The following is a 23,717-nucleotide window of genomic DNA, read 5'->3' as shown; positions in this document are numbered from 1 at the left end:
GCCCAGGGACAGGTGGAGGAGGAGGAGGTTGGAGGAGGTTGGAGGGATTGCCACACACACAGCAGGGGAACAGCTGACGTTACTGAACCCCAATAACAGAGGAGGGACTGTTGACTGTGAGTAGTAGAGCATTCATATTACTCATCAAACTCAATTTGACAGGTGGACACGCCCCTATCAAAGTGTATCAAAGTGTGTAACCCCTCCCCTCCTCCCTGTCTTCTAACAGCAGCTGTGTGGCAGCTCCCCCTCCCTTTTTATATAGTTTAATATTATCACTGTATTTGATACGGTGGATATTATCCCCGTAATTGTTTTATATTAGATGTTTATATGATATATTAAGATTAGTCATGTTTGATAATCCTGTGATAGGGAGTGTGCGGGTGTGTTTCTACAGTATTATTCTGTTGTGAGCTTGAAGTCTGGGCACTATAACTGCTAACAGCTGCTAAGATTTTCTGTGGTGCAGATACAAGCACTCAACTTGCTAGCAGCTGTTAAAATGTATCTGTACTGACCACTAACTAGATGTCAGGTTGTGTGATATAGTTTAATTTGTTAATACAGCGAATATTATCCCAGTAATTGTTTTATATTAGATGTTTATATAATATATTAAGATTAGTCTTGTTTGATAAGCCAGTGTTCTGACATTTTCATAAACCTATAGCCCCAATAATATTTATTTGGACTGCAGATAATTAATTAAAAACGCATAAAACGTGTTAAATAGAGATTACACCAAAATCAAAGCGAATCAAAATGTATTAAATTGATTACTGATACGCTTCCAACAAGTTGATAATAATATCAAAAGTGTATAAAATCGCATAAAGCGTGTTAAATAGACACTACGCCAAAGGCATAGCGAATCAAAAAGTATTAAATTGATTACTGATACGCGCCCAACAAGTTGATAATAATATCAAAAGTGTATAAAATCGCATAAAGCGTGTTAAATAGACACTACACCAAAATCATAGCGAATCAAAAATAATATCAAAAGTGTATAAAAGCGCATAAAGCGTGTTAAATAGACATTACACCAAAATCACAGCGAATCAAAATGTATTAAATTGATTACTGATACGCGGCCAACAACTTGATAATAATATCAAAAGTGTATAAAACCGCATAAAGCGTGTTAAATAGACACTACACCAAAATCATAGCGAATCAAAATGTATTAAATTGATTACTGATACGCTTCCAACAAGCTGACAATAATATCAAAAGCGTATAAAACCGCATAAAGCGTGTTAAATAGACACTACACCAAAATCATAGCGAATCAAAATGTATTAAATTGATTACTGATACACTTCCAACAAGCTGACAATAATATCAAAAGCGTATAAAAAACGCATAAAGCGTGTTAAATAGACACTACAGCAAAATCATAGCGAATCAAAAATAATATCAAAAGTGTATAAAACCGCATAAAGCGTGTTAAATAGACATTACACCAAAATCATAGCGAATCAAAATGTATTAAATTGATTACTGATACGCTTCCAACAAGTTGATAATAATATCAAAAGTGTATAAAATCGCATAAAGCGTGTTAAATAGACACTACGCCAAAATCATAGCGAATCAAAATGTATTAAATTGATTACTGATACGCTTCCAACAAGTTGATAATAATATCAAAAGTGTATAAAAACGCATAAAGCGTGTTAAATAGACACTACACCAAAATCATAGCGAATCAAAAATAATATCAAAAGTGTATAAAAACGCATAAAGCGTGTTAAATAGACACTACACCAAAATCATAGCGAATCAAAAATAATATCAAAAGTGTATAAAATCGCATAAAGCGTGTTAAATAGACACTACGCCAAAATCATAGCGAATCAAAAAGTATTAAATTGATTACTGATACGCGTCCAACAAGTTGATAATAATATCAAAAGTGTATAAAATCGCATAAAAGCGTGTTAAATAGACACAACACCAAAATCATAGCGAATCAAAATGTATTAAATTGATTACTGATACGCTTCCAACAAGTTGATAATAATATCAAAAGTGTATAAAATTGCATAAAGCGTGTTAAATAGACACTACACCAAAATCATAGCGAATCAAAATGTATTAAATTGATTACTGATACGCTCCCAACAAGTTGATAATAATATCAAAAGTGTATAAAAACGCATAAAGCGTGTTAAATAGACACTACACCAAAATCATAGCGAATCAAAAATAATATCAAAAGTGTATAAAATCGCATAAAGCGTGTTAAATAGACACTACGCCAAAATCATAGCGAATCAAAAAGTATTAAATTGATTACTGATACGCGTCCAACAAGTTGATAATAATATCAAAAGTGTAAAAAATCGCATAAAAGCGTGTTAAATAGACACTACACCAAAATCATAGCGAATCAAAATGTATTAAATTGATTACTGATACGCTTCCAACAAGTTGATAATAATATCAAAAGTGTATAAAATTGCATAAAGCGTGTTAAATAGACACTACACCAAAATCATAGCGAATCAAAATGTATTAAATTGATTACTGATACGCTCCCAACAAGTTGATAATAATATCAAAAGTGTATAAAATCGCATAAAGCGTGTTAAATAGACATTACACCAAAATCAAAGCGAATCAAAATGTATTAAATTGATTACTGATACGCTCCCAACAAGTTGATAATAATATCAAAAGTGTATAAAATCGCATAAAGCGTGTTAAATAGACATTACACCAAAATCAAAGCGAATCAAAAATAATATCAAAAGTGTATAAAAACGCATAAAGCGTGTTAAATAGACACTACACCAAAATCATAGCGAATCAAAAATAATATCAAAAGTGTATAAAATCGCATAAAGCGTGTTAAATAGACACTACGCCAAAATCATAGCGAATCAAAAAGTATTAAATTGATTACTGATACGCGTCCAACAAGTTGATAATAATATCAAAAGTGTATAAAATCGCATAAAAGCGTGTTAAATAGACACTACACCAAAATCATAGCGAATCAAAATGTATTAAATTGATTACTGATACGCTTCCAACAAGTTGATAATAATATCAAAAGTGTATAAAATTGCATAAAGCGTGTTAAATAGACACTACACCAAAATCATAGCGAATCAAAATGTATTAAATTGATTACTGATACGCTCCCAACAAGTTGATAATAATATCAAAAGTGTATAAAATCGCATAAAGCGTGTTAAATAGACATTACACCAAAATCAAAGCGAATCAAAATGTATTAAATTGATTACTGATACGCTTCCAACAAGTTGATAATAATATCAAAAGTGTATAAAAACGCATAAAGCGTGTTAAATAGACACTACACCAAAATCATAGCGAATCAAAAATAATATCAAAAGTGTATAAAACCGCATAAAGCGTGTTAAATAGACATTACACCAAAATCATAGCGAATCAAAATGTATTAAATTGATTACTGATACGCTTCCAACAAGTTGATAATAATATCAAAAGTGTACCAACAATATTTATTTTCTTTTTATTGACATCGGTTATCGTAGTGCCTGCGAATCTGCACACAATCATTTTGAATCCCTGTTTTGCTGACCTTAAACATTTTGTATAGCAGATGTGTTTCTCCTGATTTTTCTAGCGCAGCTCGCTGAGCGTTACCACAGCACTCACTTCTCTTTGCTGCTTCTGAATGTACACTATTCTCACCCATAGACAGCTTTCCTTTAAAAAAAAATAATAAAAATACGCGTATTATTGAATATAATGTTTTACATATGTTACAGTATTTTATTTTTCCTGGTGTTACTTTAATAATAATGATAATAATAATAATAATCATACACCGCAAAATTGTGTCAATATTGGACGACTATGAAATTCGCCATAAAAATCTTCTTGGTTAACCAAGACATGTAAGAAACAAATGTGTGACTTTTAGCACCGCCACAGACACGTATATTATTCCATCTTTCTTTAATTCAACATTATTTTATCACATATTAATTTCACAGATGTCTGTGCCGGCTATTTGCACACAACCATTTGAATCCCTGTTTTGCTGACCTTAAACATTTTGTATAACAGATGTGTTTCTCCTGATTTTTCTAGCGCAGCTCGCTGAGCGTTACCACTGCACTCATTTCTCTTTGCTGCTTCTGAATGTACACTATTCCCAACCATGGACAGTTTTCCTTTAAAAAATATGCGTATTATTGAATATAATGTTTTACATATGTTACAGTATTTTATTTTATTAATAGTTACTTTTAACTATTCTTTTAGAGTGTCTAGTAGATTTATATTCTTTGCCTGATATATTTCTACACAAAGCTTCAAACTATTTTGTAATTTATAATGTATCACAGTAGTTTCATACGAAGTTACATCTTAGGCCCCATTCAGACTATTGTAATATCTGTAGCTTAAAATAGAGCCAAATAGCTACTTTCAAATCCGGACATACAACACTGATTTTAATGGGGTCTAAGGGGGTTCTATCAAGGTTTCCACATAATAGTTATGGAAAGAATAATGCTACAGAATTGGACGCTCCAGTTATAAAACAAAAATGATGAAAATTATCCATGATGTTAATGTGAAAAAGGCTTATGCAGTGGGTTTATGGATCTCTACAATAAACACCATGTGTAGAAATTTGGTTCTAGAACTTGTTGGATTAGTGAATATAATAACGTTTGTCATATTTTATAACATGCAGCTAATGATTCTTGCTTTCAACTTGTATGTAACTGGGTTAAAATAAAGAATAATGACCTAGCTGATTTGGGTGATATTGTAAAACCATTTATTGTTTCTACTACTTGGCAATTGTTACATTCAGTTATTTTTATTTATTTATTTATTTTTATTTTTATTTATTTATTTATTTATTTTTCCATGGAATTTGTTAGTCATTACAATTATTTTTTGCTCCCAAGATAGGCTATTAGAGCCACCAAGCTACATAAATGTGCAGGCTCCTGAATATTACAATTACAAAACATTCAAAGTTTGTTTCTCCACTTTTTTGCAGATAATAAATCTTAATTTCTTTATAATCTGACTTTTAGTTATAGTCTGTCGCAGTTCTTTGGCGCTCTATGTATACCGTAAATTTTGCTTCCTTTCAGTGAATAATATAAGACAGATTATTTTTATTCAATAAACATCTAACTTATGTATACTTTTAAAGCTTTGTTACATTTCTAGCCAGTCTACACCAAGCTGTGTAACATAAATACATGCGGTCTTGTAGTGATTTAATATAGTGCACCAAACATGATATGGTTTTTGGTTTCTCTGAACTGACGCAAACAAAACATATAAGGTAGTACGGCACAAGACGTGAGCGTGCCCGCAGCTCAATCTTTATAGAAATAATACTTCTGCACTCATGGCCGCTTCTCCTCTACCTTTGCCTCCTGAACTCATCATACACTGTGAAATAATGCAAAAATCCAGCACACAACACACAGAACACACGCACAACAAACACACAGAACACACGCACACATAACATGCAGAACACACACAACGCATACAACACAAACAACAAACATACACACACACACACACAACATACAGAACACACACAACACATGCAACACACACATCACATGCAACACACACACAACAAACACACACAACACATACAGCACACACAACAAACATACACACACACAACAAACACACACAACACATACAGCACACACAACACATGCAACACACACACAACAAACACCCACAACAAACATACACACACACAATATACAGAACACGCACAACACACGCAACACACACACAACAAACACACACAACACATACACCACACACAACACATGCAACACACACACAACAAACACACACAACACATACAGCACAAAGCTGGATTTTTGCATTATTTCACAGTGTATGATGAGTTCAGGAGGCAAAGGTAGAGGAGAAGCGGCCATGAGTGCAGAAGTATTATTTCTATAAAGATTGAGCTGCGGGCACGCTCACGTCTTGTGCCGTACTACCTTATATGTTTTGTTTGCGTCAGTTCAGAGAAACCAAAAACCATATCATGTTTGGTGCACTATATTAAATCACTACAAGACCGCATGTATTTATGTTACACAGCTTGGTGTAGACTGGCTAGAAATGTAACAAAGCTTTAAAAGTATACATAAGTTAGATGTTTATTGAATAAAAATAATCTGTCTTATATTATTCACTGAAAGGAAGCAAAATTTACGGTATACATAGAGCACCAAAGAACTGCGACAGACTATAACTAAAAGTCAGATTATAAAGAAATTAAGATTTATTATCTGCAAAAAAGTGGAGAAACAAACTTTGAATGTTTTGTAATTGTAATATTCAGGAGCCTGCACATTTATGTAGCTTGGTGGCTCTAATAGCCTATCTTGGGAGCAAAAAATAATTGTAATGACTAACAAATTCCATGGAAAAATAAATAAATAAATAAATAAAAATAAAAATAAATAAATAAATAAAAATAACTGAATGTAACAATTGCCAAGTAGTAGAAACAATAAATGGTTTTACAATATCACCCAAATCAGCTAGGTCATTATTCTTTATTTTAACCCAGTTACATACAAGTTGAAAGCAAGAATCATTAGCTGCATGTTATAAAATATGACAAACGTTATTATATTCACTAATCCAACAAGTTCTAGAACCAAATTTCTACACATGGTGTTTATTGTAGAGATCCATAAACCCACTGCATAAGCCTTTTTCACATTAACATCATGGATAATTTTCATCATTTTTGTTTTATAACTGGAGCGTCCAATTCTGTAGCATTATTCTTTCCATAACTATTATGTGGAAACCTTGATAGAACCCCCTTAGACCCCATTAAAATCAGTGTTGTATGTCCGGATTTGAAAGTAGCTATTTGGCTCTATTTTAAGCTACAGATATTACAATAGTCTGAATGGGGCCTAAGATGTAACTTCGTATGAAACTACTGTGATACATTATAAATTACAAAATAGTTTGAAGCTTTGTGTAGAAATATATCAGGCAAAGAATATAAATCTACTAGACACTCTAAAAGAATAGTTAAAAGTAACTATTAATAAAATAAAATACTGTAACATATGTAAAACATTATATTCAATAATACGCATATTTTTTAAAGGAAAACTGTCCATGGTTGGGAATAGTGTACATTCAGAAGCAGCAAAGAGAAATGAGTGCAGTGGTAACGCTCAGCGAGCTGCGCTAGAAAAATCAGGAGAAACACATCTGTTATACAAAATGTTTAAGGTCAGCAAAACAGGGATTCAAATGGTTGTGTGCAAATAGCCGGCACAGACATCTGTGAAATTAATATGTGATAAAATAATGTTGAATTAAAGAAAGATGGAATAATATACGTGTCTGTGGCGGTGCTAAAAGTCACACATTTGTTTCTTACATGTCTTGGTTAACCAAGAAGATTTTTATGGCGAATTTCATAGTCGTCCAATATTGACACAATTTTGCGGTGTATGATTATTATTATTATTATTATCATTATTATTAAAGTAACACCAGGAAAAATAAAATACTGTAACATATGTAAAACATTATATTCAATAATACGCGTATTTTTATTTTTATTTTTTAAAGGAAAGCTGTCTATGGGTGAGAATAGTGTACATTCAGAAGCAGCAAAGAGAAGTGAGTGCTGTGGTAACGCTCAGCGAGCTGCGCTAGAAAAATCAGGAGAAACACATCTGCTATACAAAATGTTTAAGGTCAGCAAAACAGGGATTCAAAATGATTGTGTGCAGATTCGCAGGCACTACGATAACCGATGTCAATAAAAAGAAAATAAATATTGTTGGTACACTTTTGATATTATTATCAACTTGTTGGAAGCGTATCAGTAATCAATTTAATACATTTTGATTCGCTATGATTTTGGTGTAATGTCTATTTAACACGCTTTATGCGGTTTTATACACTTTTGATATTATTTTTGATTCGCTATGATTTTGGTGTAGTGTCTATTTAACACGCTTTATGCGTTTTTATACACTTTTGATATTATTATCAACTTGTTGGAAGCGTATCAGTAATCAATTTAATACATTTTGATTCGCTTTGATTTTGGTGTAATGTCTATTTAACACGCTTTATGCGATTTTATACACTTTTGATATTATTATCAACTTGTTGGGAGCGTATCAGTAATCAATTTAATACATTTTGATTCGCTATGATTTTGGTGTAGTGTCTATTTAACACGCTTTATGCAATTTTATACACTTTTGATATTATTATCAACTTGTTGGAAGCGTATCAGTAATCAATTTAATACATTTTGATTCGCTATGATTTTGGTGTAGTGTCTATTTAACACGCTTTTATGTGATTTTATACACTTTTGATATTATTATCAACTTGTTGGACGCGTATCAGTAATCAATTTAATACATTTTGATTCGCTATGATTTTGGTGTAATGTCTATTTAACACGCTTTATGCGGTTTTATACACTTTTGATATTATTTTTGATTCGTTATGATTTTGGTGTAGTGTCTATTTAACACGCTTTATGCGTTTTTATACACTTTTGATATTATTATCAACTTGTTGGAAGCGTATCAGTAATCAATTTAATACATTTTGATTCGCTTTGATTTTGGTGTAATGTCTATTTAACACGCTTTATGCGATTTTATACACTTTTGATATTATTATCAACTTGTTGGGAGCGTATCAGTAATCAATTTAATACATTTTGATTCGCTATGATTTTGGTGTAGTGTCTATTTAACACGCTTTATGCAATTTTATACACTTTTGATATTATTATCAACTTGTTGGAAGCGTATCAGTAATCAATTTAATACATTTTGATTCGCTATGATTTTGGTGTAGTGTCTATTTAACACGCTTTTATGCGATTTTATACACTTTTGATATTATTATCAACTTGTTGGACGCGTATCAGTAATCAATTTAATACTTTTTGATTCGCTATGATTTTGGCGTAGTGTCTATTTAACACGCTTTATGCGATTTTATACACTTTTGATATTATTTTTGATTCGCTATGATTTTGGTGTAGTGTCTATTTAACACGCTTTATGCGTTTTTATACACTTTTGATATTATTTTTGATTCGCTTTGATTTTGGTGTAATGTCTATTTAACACGCTTTATGCGATTTTATACACTTTTGATATTATTATCAACTTGTTGGGAGCGTATCAGTAATCAATTTAATACATTTTGATTCGCTATGATTTTGGTGTAGTGTCTATTTAACACGCTTTTATGCGATTTTATACACTTTTGATATTATTATCAACTTGTTGGACGCGTATCAGTAATCAATTTAATACTTTTTGATTCGCTATGATTTTGGCGTAGTGTCTATTTAACACGCTTTATGCGATTTTATACACTTTTGATATTATTTTTGATTCGCTATGATTTTGGTGTAGTGTCTATTTAACACGCTTTATGCGTTTTTATACACTTTTGATATTATTATCAACTTGTTGGAAGCGTATCAGTAATCAATTTAATCAAAACTGCACTTGTCTTCACTGGTCTAACTAATTGTTTAAATTCTTAGAGGGCGTTCAAGGACGACAGCTGCTAGCAAATTCTGTGTTTGGTCAGCTAGTGAGAATTCTACCATGCCTTACTTCACACAGTAAACTATTTTTAGCCAGCCTCTGCTTGCGCCAACTTGTTGGAAGCGTATCAGTAATCAATTTAATACATTTTGATTCGCTATGATTTTGGTGTAATGTCTATTTAACACGCTTTATGCGGTTTTATACACTTTTGATATTATTTTTGATTCGCTATGATTTTGGTGTAGTGTCTATTTAACACGCTTTATGCGTTTTTATACACTTTTGATATTATTTTTGATTCGCTATGATTTTGGTGTAGTGTCTATTTAACACGCTTTATGCGTTTTTATACACTTTTGATATTATTTTTGATTCGCTATGATTTTGGTGTAGTGTCTATTTAACACGCTTTATGCGTTTTTATACACTTTTGATATTATTATCAACTTGTTGGAAGAGTATCAGTAATCAATTTAATACATTTTGATTCGCTATGATTTTGGCGTAGTGTCTATTTAACACGCTTTATGCGATTTTATGCACTTTTGATATTATTATCAACTTGTTGGAAGCGTATCAGTAATCAATTTAATACATTTTGATTCGCTATGATTTTGGTGTAATGTCTATTTAACACGCTTTATGCGGTTTTATACACTTTTGATATTATTTTTGATTCGCTATGATTTTGCTGTAGTGTCTATTTAACACGCTTTATGCGTTTTTTATACGCTTTTGATATTATTGTCAGCTTGTTGGAAGCGTATCAGTAATCAATTTAATACATTTTGATTCGCTATGATTTTGGTGTAGTGTCTATTTAACACGCTTTATGCGGTTTTATACGCTTTTGATATTATTGTCAGCTTGTTGGAAGCGTATCAGTAATCAATTTAATACATTTTGATTCGCTATGATTTTGGTGTAGTGTCTATTTAACACGCTTTATGCGGTTTTATACACTTTTGATATTATTATCAAGTTGTTGGCCGCGTATCAGTAATCAATTTAATACATTTTGATTCGCTGTGATTTTGGTGTAATGTCTATTTAACACGCTTTATGCGCTTTTATACACTTTTGATATTATTTTTGATTCGCTATGATTTTGGTGTAGTGTCTATTTAACACGCTTTATGCGATTTTATACACTTTTGATATTATTATCAACTTGTTGGGCGCGTATCAGTAATCAATTTAATACTTTTTGATTCGCTATGCCTTTGGCGTAGTGTCTATTTAACACGCTTTATGCGATTTTATACACTTTTGATATTATTTTTGATTCGCTATGATTTTGGTGTAGTGTCTATTTAACACGCTTTATGCGTTTTTATACACTTTTGATATTATTATCAACTTGTTGGAAGCGTATCAGTAATCAATTTAATCAAAACTGCACTTGTCTTCACTGGTCTAACTAATTGTTTAAATTCTTAGAGGGCGTTCAAGGACGACAGCTGCTAGCAAATTCTGTGTTTGGTCAGCTAGTGAGAATTCTACCATGCCTTACTTCACACAGTAAACTATTTTTAGCCAGCCTCTGCTTGCGCCAACTTGTTGGAAGCGTATCAGTAATCAATTTAATACATTTTGATTCGCTATGATTTTGGTGTAATGTCTATTTAACACGCTTTATGCGGTTTTATACACTTTTGATATTATTTTTGATTCGCTATGATTTTGGTGTAGTGTCTATTTAACACGCTTTATGCGTTTTTATACACTTTTGATATTATTTTTGATTCGCTATGATTTTGGTGTAGTGTCTATTTAACACGCTTTATGCGTTTTTATACACTTTTGATATTATTTTTGATTCGCTATGATTTTGGTGTAGTGTCTATTTAACACGCTTTATGCGTTTTTATACACTTTTGATATTATTATCAACTTGTTGGAAGCGTATCAGTAATCAATTTAATACATTTTGATTCGCTATGATTTTGGCGTAGTGTCTATTTAACACGCTTTATGCGATTTTATACACTTTTGATATTATTATCAACTTGTTGGAAGCGTATCAGTAATCAATTTAATACATTTTGATTCGCTATGATTTTGGTGTAATGTCTATTTAACACGCTTTATGCGGTTTTATACACTTTTGATATTATTTTTGATTCGCTATGATTTTGCTGTAGTGTCTATTTAACACGCTTTATGCGTTTTTTATACGCTTTTGATATTATTGTCAGCTTGTTGGAAGCGTATCAGTAATCAATTTAATACATTTTGATTCGCTATGATTTTGGTGTAGTGTCTATTTAACACGCTTTATGCGGTTTTATACGCTTTTGATATTATTGTCAGCTTGTTGGAAGCGTATCAGTAATCAATTTAATACATTTTGATTCGCTATGATTTTGGTGTAGTGTCTATTTAACACGCTTTATGCGGTTTTATACACTTTTGATATTATTATCAAGTTGTTGGCCGCGTATCAGTAATCAATTTAATACATTTTGATTCGCTGTGATTTTGGTGTAATGTCTATTTAACACGCTTTATGCGCTTTTATACACTTTTGATATTATTTTTGATTCGCTATGATTTTGGTGTAGTGTCTATTTAACACGCTTTATGCGATTTTATACACTTTTGATATTATTATCAACTTGTTGGGCGCGTATCAGTAATCAATTTAATACTTTTTGATTCGCTATGCCTTTGGCGTAGTGTCTATTTAACACGCTTTATGCGATTTTATACACTTTTGATATTATTATCAACTTGTTGGAAGCGTATCAGTAATCAATTTAATACATTTTGATTCGCTTTGATTTTGGTGTAATCTCTATTTAACACGTTTTATGCGTTTTTAATTAATTATCTGCAGTCCAAATAAATATTATTGGGGCTATAGGTTTATGAAAATGTCAGAACACTGGCTTATCAAACAAGACTAATCTTAATATATTATATAAACATCTAATATAAAACAATTACTGGGATAATATTCGCTGTATTAACAAATTAAACTATATCACACAACCTGACATCTAGTTAGTGGTCAGTACAGATACATTTTAACAGCTGCTAGCAAGTTGAGTGCTTGTATCTGCACCACAGAAAATCTTAGCAGCTGTTAGCAGTTATAGTGCCCAGACTTCAAGCTCACAACAGAATAATACTGTAGAAACACACCCGCACACTCCCTATCACAGGATTATCAAACATGACTAATCTTAATATATCATATAAACATCTAATATAAAACAATTACGGGGATAATATCCACCGTATCAAATACAGTGATAATATTAAACTATATAAAAAGGGAGGGGGAGCTGCCACACAGCTGCTGTTAGAAGACAGGGAGGAGGGGAGGGGTTACACACTTTGATACACTTTGATAGGGGCGTGTCCACCTGTCAAATTGAGTTTGATGAGTAATATGAATGCTCTACTACTACTGTGCGTACAGCACTTCTGGACGGCAACTGGCGGTGTTGGAGCCCAGGGACAGGTGGAGGAGGAGGAGGTTGGAGGAGGTTGGAGGAGGTAGGAGGGATTGCCACACACACAGCAGGGGAACAGCTGACGTTACTGAACCCCAATAACAGAGGAGGGACTGTTGACTGTGCGTACAGCACTTCTGGACGGCAACTGGCGGTGTTGGAGCCCAGGGACAGGTGGAGGAGGAGGAGGTTGGAGGAGGTTGGAGGAGGTAGGAGGGATTGCCACACACACAGCAGGGGAACAGCTGACGTTACTGAACCCCAATAACAGAGGAGGGACTGTTGACTGTGCGTACAGCACTTCTGGACGGCAACTGGCGGTGTTGGAGCCCAGGGACAGGTGGAGGAGGAGGAGGTTGGAGGAGGTTGGAGGAGGGATTGCCACACACACAGCAGGGGAACAGCTGACGTTACTGAACCCCAATAACAGAGGAGGGACTGTTGACTGTGCGTACAGCACTTCTGGACGGCAACTGGCGGTGTTGGAGCCCAGGGACAGGTGGAGGAGGAGGAGGTTGGAGGAGGTTGGAGGAGGTAGGAGGGATTGCCACACACACAGCAGGGGAACAGCTGACGTTACTGAACCCCAATAACAGAGGAGGGACTGTTGACTGTGCGTACAGCACTTCTGGACGGCAACTGGCGGTGTTGGAGCCCAGGGACAGGTGGAGGAGGAGGAGGTTGGAGGAGGTTGGAGGAGGTAGGAGGGATTGCCACACACACAGCAGGGGAACAGCTGACGTTACTGAACCCCAATAACAGAGGAGGGACTGTTGACTGTGCGTACAGCACTTCTGGACGGCAACTGGCGGTGTTGGAGCCCAGGGACAGGTGGAGGAGGAGGAGGTTGGAGGAGGTTGGAGGAGGGATTGCCACACACACAGCAGGGGAACAGCTGACGTTACTGAACCCCAATAACAGAGGAGGGACTGTTGACTGTGCGTACAGCACTTCTGGACGGCAACTGGCGGTGTTGGAGCCCAGGGACAGGTGGAAAAGCAGAGGAACACAATGTAGGCCGAAGCCTGAGAAAGTCGAAAGGGAACCTTTAACCCCCCCCCCAAGGCGTTTGTAGCTGAAAGAGCCAGCTTGTGCAGCACAAAAGATGCAAAAGGAAAAGGTGGCTCTTTTCATCATGCTCCTTGCAAACACAGAACTAAACACTTATAAAATGTGTCCCCTGCAACCGTAAAACCGTCCTGGAGGTGGGACTTTCCTTCGTAATGTGACGCAGCACAGCCGTCATTCCTACCCCCCCCGGCGACGCGCACTGGCTCCTCAGCGATGTTTGATTCTGTCCCGGAGCCTGCGCTGTTATGTTATCCCGTGGCCAGGCACACTTAGCGCTTCCCGTCTTCTGGCATCATTTGGTGTCAGGATGGCTGCGCCTGTGCGGCCGCGCTGGCAGAGAGCCCGCCTCGCAGTGTCTTCTGATTTAATCCCACCGCGGGCCTGGGATCCATGGACATGCGCAGTGCATATCCTCGCCTCTCACTCCCCTCCCTACGGCTTCTTAAGACTGTGCGGTGTCACGGCCGTGGCATGCTATTAGGGACCAGCTGACACCGAACAGTCTGAAGAAGCCATAGGGAGATAAGTGAGAGGTGGAGGTTCAGATATGCACTGCGCATGTCCATGGATCCCAGGCCCCCAGTGGGATTAAATCAGAAGACACTGCGAGGCGGGCTCTCTGCCAGCGCGGCCGCACAGGCGCAGCCATCCTGACACCAAATGATGCCAGAAGACAGGCAGCGCTAAGTGTGCCTGGCCACGGGATAACATAACAGCGCAGGCTCCGGGACAGAATCAAACAACGCTGAGGAGCGGGTGCGCGGCGCCGGGGGGGTAGGAATGACGGCTGTGCTGCGTCACATTACGAAGGAAAGTCCCACCTCCGGGACGGTGTTACGGTATCAGTGGACACATTTTATAAGTGTTAAGTTCTGCGTGTGCAAGGTGCTAAACAAAAATAGCTACCTTTTCCTTGTGCAGCATTACTGCTGCACAAGGAGGCTCTTTCAGTAACAAACGCCTTGGGGGGGGGGGGACAGATTCCCTTACATTTCAGTTGTTGTGTCAGCGTGGCGGTCGCATGACACATTGCCGGCTACACAGCTGGGGATCAGCTGACGTTACTGAAACCCAATAACACTGGGTCGTATGTTTTGACTGTGCAGACGGCACTTCTGAGCCTCAACTGGCGGTGTTGGAGCCCAGGAATTTAAGTTCAGGTGGTAGAAAGATGAACACAACAGGAGACCTGGATAACGTATACAGTGACCTAATTATTTAATCAGGAGGAGGAGTGGCAAATTCCTGCGAGATCCAGGCCTTGTTCATTTTCAGGAAAGTAAGCCGGTCAACGTTATCGGAGGATAGTCGCATGCGACGGTCAGTTAGTACACCACCTGCAGCACTAAAGACACGTTCCGATAATACACTGGCCGCAGGGCAAGACAGCACCTCCAATGCATACTGGCTTAGCTCTGGCCATGTATCCAGCTTTGAGACCCAAAACTTGAAAGGGGAAGAGCCGTCTGGGAGTACAGCAAGAGGGCAAGACATGTAGTCTGTCACCATCTGACGGAACTGTTGCCTCCTGCTGACTGGAGCCGTCTGTGATGGTGTAGACTTTTGTGGGGGGCACAGAAAACTGTGCCACAGTTGGGCCATACTGGTCTTGCCTTGGGCAGAGGCACTGCTTCTGCTCCCTCTTTGTGCAGAGCCTCCACCACTGCCTGGACGCACTGAGCTGCTTTGGAATGCACTAGCAGCACTTCTCTCAGTTGGAATGGAGAAGATGATGGAATTGACCAGTGTGTCTTGGTACTCCCGCATTTTTCGCTCCCGGTTCAACGGTGTGATGAGGCTTTCTACGTTGTCCCGGTAGCGAGGATCGAGGAGGGTGAACACCCAATAATCAGACATGTTGAGAATGTGGGCGATGCGGCGGTCGTTTCTCAGGCACTGCAGCATGTAATCCACCATGTGCTGCAGACTGCCAACTGCCCAAGAAACGCTGTCCCCTGCTGGAGGCGTGATCTCTGCCCGCTCGTCATCACCCCACCCTCGCTGTACACACTGAGTACTGGACAATTCGGTAACTCCCTCCTCTGGACGGACGTCTTCCTCCTCCATTGACTCCTCCTCATCCTCCTCACAAACTGTCCCCTGCCTACGCGTTTGTGAGGAACCACGTGGCGCTGACTGTCCAGAAGATGATGGAAATGGTGAATCCTCATCCTCCACCTCTTCCACAACATCATCCCTTAGCGCTTGCAGTGATTTTTCAAGCAGGCAGATAAGGGGGACAGTCATGCTGACTAGTGCATCATCTGCACTCGCCATCCGCGTGGAATAATCAAAGGGACGCAAAACCTGGCAGACGTCATTCATAGTGGCCCACTCTGTGGTTGTGAAGTCTGTACGGCGCTGACTGCGACTTTTTTGCGCCTGAAGCAGCTGGTACTCCATTACAGCTTGCTGCTGCTCACACAACCGCTCCAACATATGTAACGTGGAATTCCACCTGGTAGGTAGGTCACATATGATGCGATGTTCCGGCAGGCGGTGTCGGCGCTGCAGAGCCGCAATGCGCGCTTTTGCCGTGCTGGAACGCCGCAAGTGAGCACACTCTAGGCGGACCTTGTGCAGCAGTGCATCAAGATCCGGATAGTCCCTCAAAAAGCTCTGCACGACCAAATTGAGCACATGTGCCAGACATGGGATGTGAGTGAGGTTGCCGAGGCCCAGAGCTGCCACCAGATTTCGGCCATTATCACACACTACCATGCCTGGCTGGAGATTCGCTGGCACAAACCACACATCGCTCTCCTGCTTGATGGCATTCCAGAGCTCCTGCGCTGTGTGGCTACGATTCCCCAAAAAAATTAATTTCAACACGGCCTGTTGACGTTTGGCCACGGCTGTGCTCATGTCGGTCGTAACAGGTACACGTTCATCACGGGTCCATGTGGAGGTGGACTGTGACGGCTCCTGCAGCGATGATTCTGAGGAACTGGTGTAAGAGGAGGAGTCAATGCGTACAGAATGGATTCCTGCAATCCTTGGAGTGGGCAGGACACGTCCTGCGCCACTCGCACGGTCTGTACCCGGCTCAACGACATTAACCCAATGGGCAGTGAGGGAAAGGTATCGCCCCTGTCCATGTTGACTGGTCCACGCATCGGTGGTGAGGTGGACCTTGCTACTGACGGCGTTCAGTAGCGCGTGTTTTATGTGTCCCTCCACATGCTTGTGCAGGGCAGGGACGGCTTGCCTGCTGAAGTAAAAGCGGCTGGGCACATTGTACTGTGGGACTGCCAATAACATCAAGTCACGGAAGCTGTCAGTCTCCACCAGCCTGAATGACAGCATTTCCAGTGACAGAAGTTTGGCAATGCCTGCAGTCAGAGCCTGTGCTCGTGGGTGGTTTGACGAGAAAGGCCGCCTTTTCTCCCATGCCTGTACTACCGATGGCTGTAGACTGGGCTGGGAGTGTGTGGATGACTGGGAAAGTGGTGCTGCGGGTGGAATTACAGCGGGTCTCTGGACAACAGGGCCAGAGGTTCTTCCACGGCGATCCTGGGAGGAAGCCGAACCAGCTGCGTGTGAGCTAGAGGAAGAGGCAACACGAGCTGAAGAGGTGGTAGCTGCCGCTGTTGGTTGGCCTACCTCTTCAGTGTGTTTTTCTAACTCCGCCGGGTGCCTGTTGCGCACATGTTTCCACATGTTGGAGGTATTGAGGTTGCTGACATTTTCCCCTCTTTTGACTTTTTGATGACACACGTTGCATCTGACATAGCAAATGTCATCTGCAACTGTGTCAAAAAAGGACCAGGCACTGCAAGTCTTGGGAGCGCCCTTTTTGGCTTTTGGAAGAGACATGCTCCTAACGGGTGCCAAAGCGGAGGCTGCAGGATCCGCAGTCTTCCCCCTCCCTCTCCCTCTTTGGGCCGTACGGGGAATCTCTTCCTCAGAGCTGCTCCCACCACCTTCCTGTCCCTCACGCCAAGATGGGTCGAGGACCTCATCATCTACACTACCCTCTGCCCCCAACTGCTCCTCCTGGGTAGTCTCAGCAGCAGAGCACGCACCAGTAAGTGGCACCTGAGTGTCATCATCAGCTGATGCGGCCTGCGATGTGGTGACCGGAGCCACTGGCCCACCCGCCTCTTCAGAGGAAGACAGAAAAAGCTGTTGGGCATCACTGCACCCTGCCTCTTCTTCCATTTCTCCAATGCTGCTTGGCTGGCCCCCTGTTTCCAAGCCAAGAGATTCAGAGAACAGAAGTAGAGACGGCTCCTGTCCTGGGCTCTCTGTCTGCCTGGGCAATTTGGCAGGTGGTGAAGAGACAGATGGCTGCTCTCCAGTGCTCTGTGTCTGAGAGGATGTGGCACTAATGGAAGTTGATGCATTAGCTGCCATCCATCCGACAACAGCTTCAATTTGTTCTTGACGCAGCAGCGGTGTACGGCGCTCTGACACAAAGCTGCGCATGAACGACTGTTGCCTGGTGAAAGTGGGTGCTGATGAGTCACCGGTGCCCGCAGCAGGCACAGAATCCCCACGTCCCCTCCCTGCTCCGCGCCCACGCCCACGCCCACGTGCCTTACTCACTGCCTTCTTCATCTTGGTTGACTGATAAAGATAAGCAGAAAAGTACTAACGGATTTGTGTGCTTATTCCTGAGCAACTCCTCCTAACAGGTATAAGAAACACTAATTTTCTAAAGTGTGGACTAGACTTTAATATGAGCTAATGTGGCCTACACAAATGTAAAGTGGTGTAACTGGTGTGTTTGGTGAACTTTATTATTTATTTCTTTTTTGGGGGCTGAACTGACAACAGATAGAGCTGCAGTCACACGGAGACCGTGCAGACAGACGTAAACGGCGCTGCAAGGCCCAAAAACCCTCCTCTACTTTATCCTATGTAGTGTTTTTCCACAAGTTAGCTGGAGACGGGTGGAAAGACACTAATAGGATTTTTTTAAATAAATTAGCAGCAACCTACACTACTTGAAAAAAAAAGAAAATTGATTTGGCGGTATGACGCAGTGAACAACCCTGAGCTAGAGACAACCAGGCTATGGCTGCTCACAGACTACAGGGCGAGCTGCAATCACACGGAGACCGTGCAGACAGCCGTAAACGGCGCTGCAAGGCCCAAAAACCCTCCTCTACTTTATCCTATGTAGTGTTTTTCCACAAATTAGCTGGAGACGGGTGGAAAGACACTAATAGGATTTTTTTAAATAAATTAGCAGCAGACTACACTACTTGAAAAAAAATTAAAATTAATTTGGCGGTATGACGCAGTGAACAACCCTGAGCTGGAGACAACCAGGCTATGGCTGCTCACAGACTACAGGGCGAGCTGCAATCACACGGAGACCGTGCAGACAGCCGTAAACGGCGCTGCAAGGCCCAAAAACCCTCCTCTACTTTATCCTATGTAGTGTTTTTCCACAAATTAGCTGGAGACGGGTGGAAAGACACTAATAGGATTTTTTTAAATAAATTAGCAGCAGACTACACTACTTGAAAAAAAATTAAAATTGATTTGGCGGTATGACGCAGTGAACAACCCTGAGCTGGAGACAACCAGGCTATGGCTGCTCACAGACTACAGGGCGAGCTGCAATCACACGGAGACCGTGCAGACAGCCGTAAACGGCGCTGCAAGGCCCAAAAACCCTCCTCTACTTTATCCTATGTAGTGTTTTTCCACAAATTAGCTGGAGACGGGTGGAAAGACACTAATAGGATTTTTTTAAATAAATTAGCAGCAGACTACACTACTTGAAAAAAAATTAAAATTGATTTGGCGGTATGACGCAGTGAACAACCCTGAGCTGGAGACAACCAGGCTATGGCTGCTCACAGACTACAGGGCGAGCTGCAGTCACACAGAGACCGTGCAGACAGCCGTAAACGGCGCTGCAAGGCCCAAAAACCCTCCTCTACTTTATCCTATGTAGTGTTTTTCCACAAATTAGCTGGAGACGGGTGGAAAGACACTAATAGGATTTTTTTGAATAAATTAGCAGCAGACTACACTACTTGAAAAAAAAAAAAAAAAAAAAGAACAGTATGAGGCAATGAACCACCCTCCCTGAACTGAATACAACCAGCTATGGATGGCCTATGTGGCTGCACTCAGACTAGAGAGTGGGCTGCACTCACACACACACACACACACAGACCTTGCAGATCGCTGTGAAAACAGCGCTACAAGGCAAAAGCAAGGTGACTAGTAGGTGAACACAGCGGTTGCTAAATTAGCCTTTGGAAAGCACAAAGAAGCAAATCGCTATCTCTAAACTGTCCCTCAGTCAGCAAACAGCGTCCTGTCACTAACTGAATTCACAGCAGAGTGATCGCAAAATGGCACCAGCGACTTTTAAACTGCAGCATGACATCATTTCAGCAGCCAATCACAGCCTTGCCAGTAGTTTCATGCCCTCCATGCTAAACAGGATGTGCCCACACTTGGAATCATTCTCATTGGCTGAATTTCTGCATTTTGAATCTTTGAACTTCCGATTCCGGTATCCGATACGCGGCAAGTATCGGAATCCCGGTATCGGAATTCCGATACCGCAAGTATCGGCCGATACCCGATACTTGCGGTATCGGAATGCTCAACACTACTGTTGAAGCATCTGACAAATGTACAATATGTATGTTTTATTTTCATGTTGACCATCTTGCGCTGTACATATCTGAATCAGGACATGACAGGAAATAAGTAAGGGAACATCTGCAGATGCTTTATCTTATGAAATGATTGGTTTTGTACCTGCAATGATCTGTGTATGTCTGTCCAGCGTGCAGACCCTTCTCTGACATAGACCAGCTGGAATAACAGTCCATGAAAGGACAAGTAAAGCTCCAAAGCTTAACAGGAGTCAACCAGCAAATAGTATCACTGCTGAAATCTAGAGGTAAAAGAAACAAATTACAGAATGTGTGTTCTACAGGTGCTTCTCACTAAATTGGAATATCATCAAAAAGTTAATTTATTTCAGTTCTTCAATGCAGAAAGTGAAACTCATATATACAGTCATTACAAACATAGTGATCTATTTCAAGGGTTTCTATCTGTTAATGTTGATGATTATGGCTTACAGCCAATGAATACCCAAAAGTCATTATCTCAGTAAATTATAATACTTTATAACAACAGCTTGAAAATTTTTTTTTAAATCCAAAATGTTGGTCTACTGAAATCTATGTTCAATAAATGCACTCAATACTTGGTCGGAGCTCCTTTTGCATCAATTACTGCATCAATGCGGCGTGGCATGGAGGCGATCAGCCTTTGGAACTCCTGAGGTGTTATGGAAGCCCAGGTTGCTTTAATAGCAGCCTTCAGCTCATCTGCATTGTTGGGTCTGGTGTCTCTCATCTTCCTCTTGACAATATCCCATGGATAGATTTATTTATTTGTTTATGTCAGAATTTTTTTACACCACTTGAATAAAACAAAAACTATGTATGTTTGTTATCTGCATAATCGTACTGACCTGGAGAATCATATTGCAAGGTCATTTTTATCTTAAAATGAATGCTGTAAATAATAATTATAGAAAATTGCGGAATTGTGCTTTTTTTTGCTATTTCGCCACACTTGGAATTTTTTTCCTGCATTCCAGTACATCGCATGATATAATAATATGGATAGTGTCATTCAAAAGTACAACTTGTCCTGCAAAAAACAAGTCCTCAAATGGTTATGTTCATGGAAAAATAAAAAAAAAGTTATGGCTCTTGGCATAAAGGGAGGAAAAAACAAAACCGTAAAATAGACATACAGTCAAATTATGATGAAATCACCAATCCTCCTGCATTACTTGATATAATACTCTTATGGGCTAAAGTTATATTTACTCTTTTTATCGTGCACAGAACAATATAGCATGCCTCAGAGTCATGAATTAATAAACCAGTAAAAAGATAAGTGGTAAGCGCAATCTTATATTTGTAAATTAAAATCATCTAATCTGTTTTACACAAAGTAGGTTAAATATATGTTCTAGTTTATAGGGAGATTATCCCAAATAAAGTACTACGCGCTCATAATCATAACCCCAGAGGCACGAGCAACCTCAGGAGTACACAATACTCATATACGCTGTATGTATTATACCATTTCAGAGGGAAGAATCTGGCACTATTCTAATTTTTCATATGGCTTTACCATACCTACAGATGCTTGTTGGAACGAAACATAGCAATATATTGATAAAACATTATGGTTCTCTGCTTACTTTCCAAGAAGTATCTGGAATTTCCTCTAAGGTTCAGAAAGCTATGCAAGTTTGATTACATGCGTTGCTGATTTTCCCTTCACAGTGGACGAACACGCCAAAAGAAGTGTTATTATTCTTAAACCATGCAGAAGACATTAGGCTGAATCCTAAGATAAGTGATAAGATGAAGGACAAGGCCACCCAGAGAGATCCCATACACTACACCATCAGGATAACTGGATCATTCTGCTTCTTAAAATCTGCACAACCGGAGACCTTTCTTAAGAGAAGGTGCCTTTATCAGATTATGACTGACGTACATTTACTTTAGCCCAGGAACGTTACTAACATTTGCTTACAAGGTTTCCTTGAAGGTTATTTAGGGTATGTGCACACGTTGCGGATTTCTTGCAGAAAATTCCTGAAGAAAACCTGAAATTTTCTGCAAGAAATCCGCATTTTTTTTTTTGCGTTTTTTTTCCGTTTTTTTCGCGTTTTTTTAGCATTCTGCAAGCGTAATTAGCTTGCAGAATGCTAAAGTTTTCCAAGCGATCTGTAGCATCGCTTGGAAAACTGACTGACAGGTTGGTCACACTTGTCAAACATAGCGTTTGACAAGTGTGACCAACTTTTTACTATAGATGCAGCTTATGCAGCATCTATAGTAAAAGATAGAATGTTTAAAAATAATAAAAAAAATAAAAAAATGCTTATACTCACCCAGACATCTCCTCAGCGGCGTCCGTTCCTCTTTCTCTAGCTGGCGTGTGCGCACAGGACCTTCCGTGACGTCACGGTCCGGTCACGTGAGCGGTCACATGACCGCTCACGACCAATCACAGGACAGTGACGTCATTCGGCGAGGTCCTTCAGCGCACACCAGCTACAGGAACCAGCCAGCGTGCAGCACAGAGGCGGGAACACAGCGCCGGACATCGAGGGTGAGTATAGGACTGTTTTTTATTTTATTTCTTATTTTTTTACCAATTATATGGTGCCCAGTGCGTGGAGGAGAGTTTCCTCTCCTCCACCCTGGGTACCAACCGCACATAATCTGCTTACTTCCCGCATCGTGGGCACAGCCCCGTGCGGGAAGTAAGCAGATCAATGGACCCCTAGGTGTGCGGAATCCCCGCAATTCCGCATTTTTAATGAACATGTTGCTTTTTTTTCCGCTATGCGATTTTTTCGCGGAAAAAATCGCAACATTTGCACAAAAAATGCGGAATACCTTGTAAATAATAGGAGGCATATGTTAGCGTTTTTTTCGCGTTTTTATCACGTTTTTATAGCGAAAAAAACGCGAAAAAAACGCTAACAATCCTGAACGTGTGCACATGGCCTTAATGTCAGTTATTTTATAGCATGCTTTTAATTCACTTTTCACGTTTTATGTTTGAAAATTAATATTGGAATTCC

General features: G+C 39.4%; 1 protein-coding gene across 1 annotated transcript in view; it reads right to left on the bottom strand.

Annotated features, from left to right (window-relative positions):
* LHFPL7 (LHFPL tetraspan subfamily member 7) overlaps positions 1–22,526 on the bottom strand; it is a 42,434-nt gene extending 19,908 nt beyond the window's left edge. Inside the window, 2 exon segments of the mRNA XM_077280871.1 lie at positions 20,846–20,984; positions 22,317–22,526. Coding sequence (XP_077136986.1) covers positions 20,846–20,984; positions 22,317–22,526 — 349 coding nt within the window.
* Between the last annotated feature and the right edge of the window lie 1,191 nt (positions 22,527–23,717).

Source organism: Ranitomeya variabilis, chromosome 1 (genome assembly GCF_051348905.1).
Source record: "Ranitomeya variabilis isolate aRanVar5 chromosome 1, aRanVar5.hap1, whole genome shotgun sequence".
NCBI lineage: Eukaryota > Metazoa > Chordata > Amphibia > Anura > Dendrobatidae > Ranitomeya > Ranitomeya variabilis.
The sequence above is the reverse complement of the archived record's forward strand: the minus strand, read 5'-3'. Positions and strand labels throughout refer to the sequence as shown.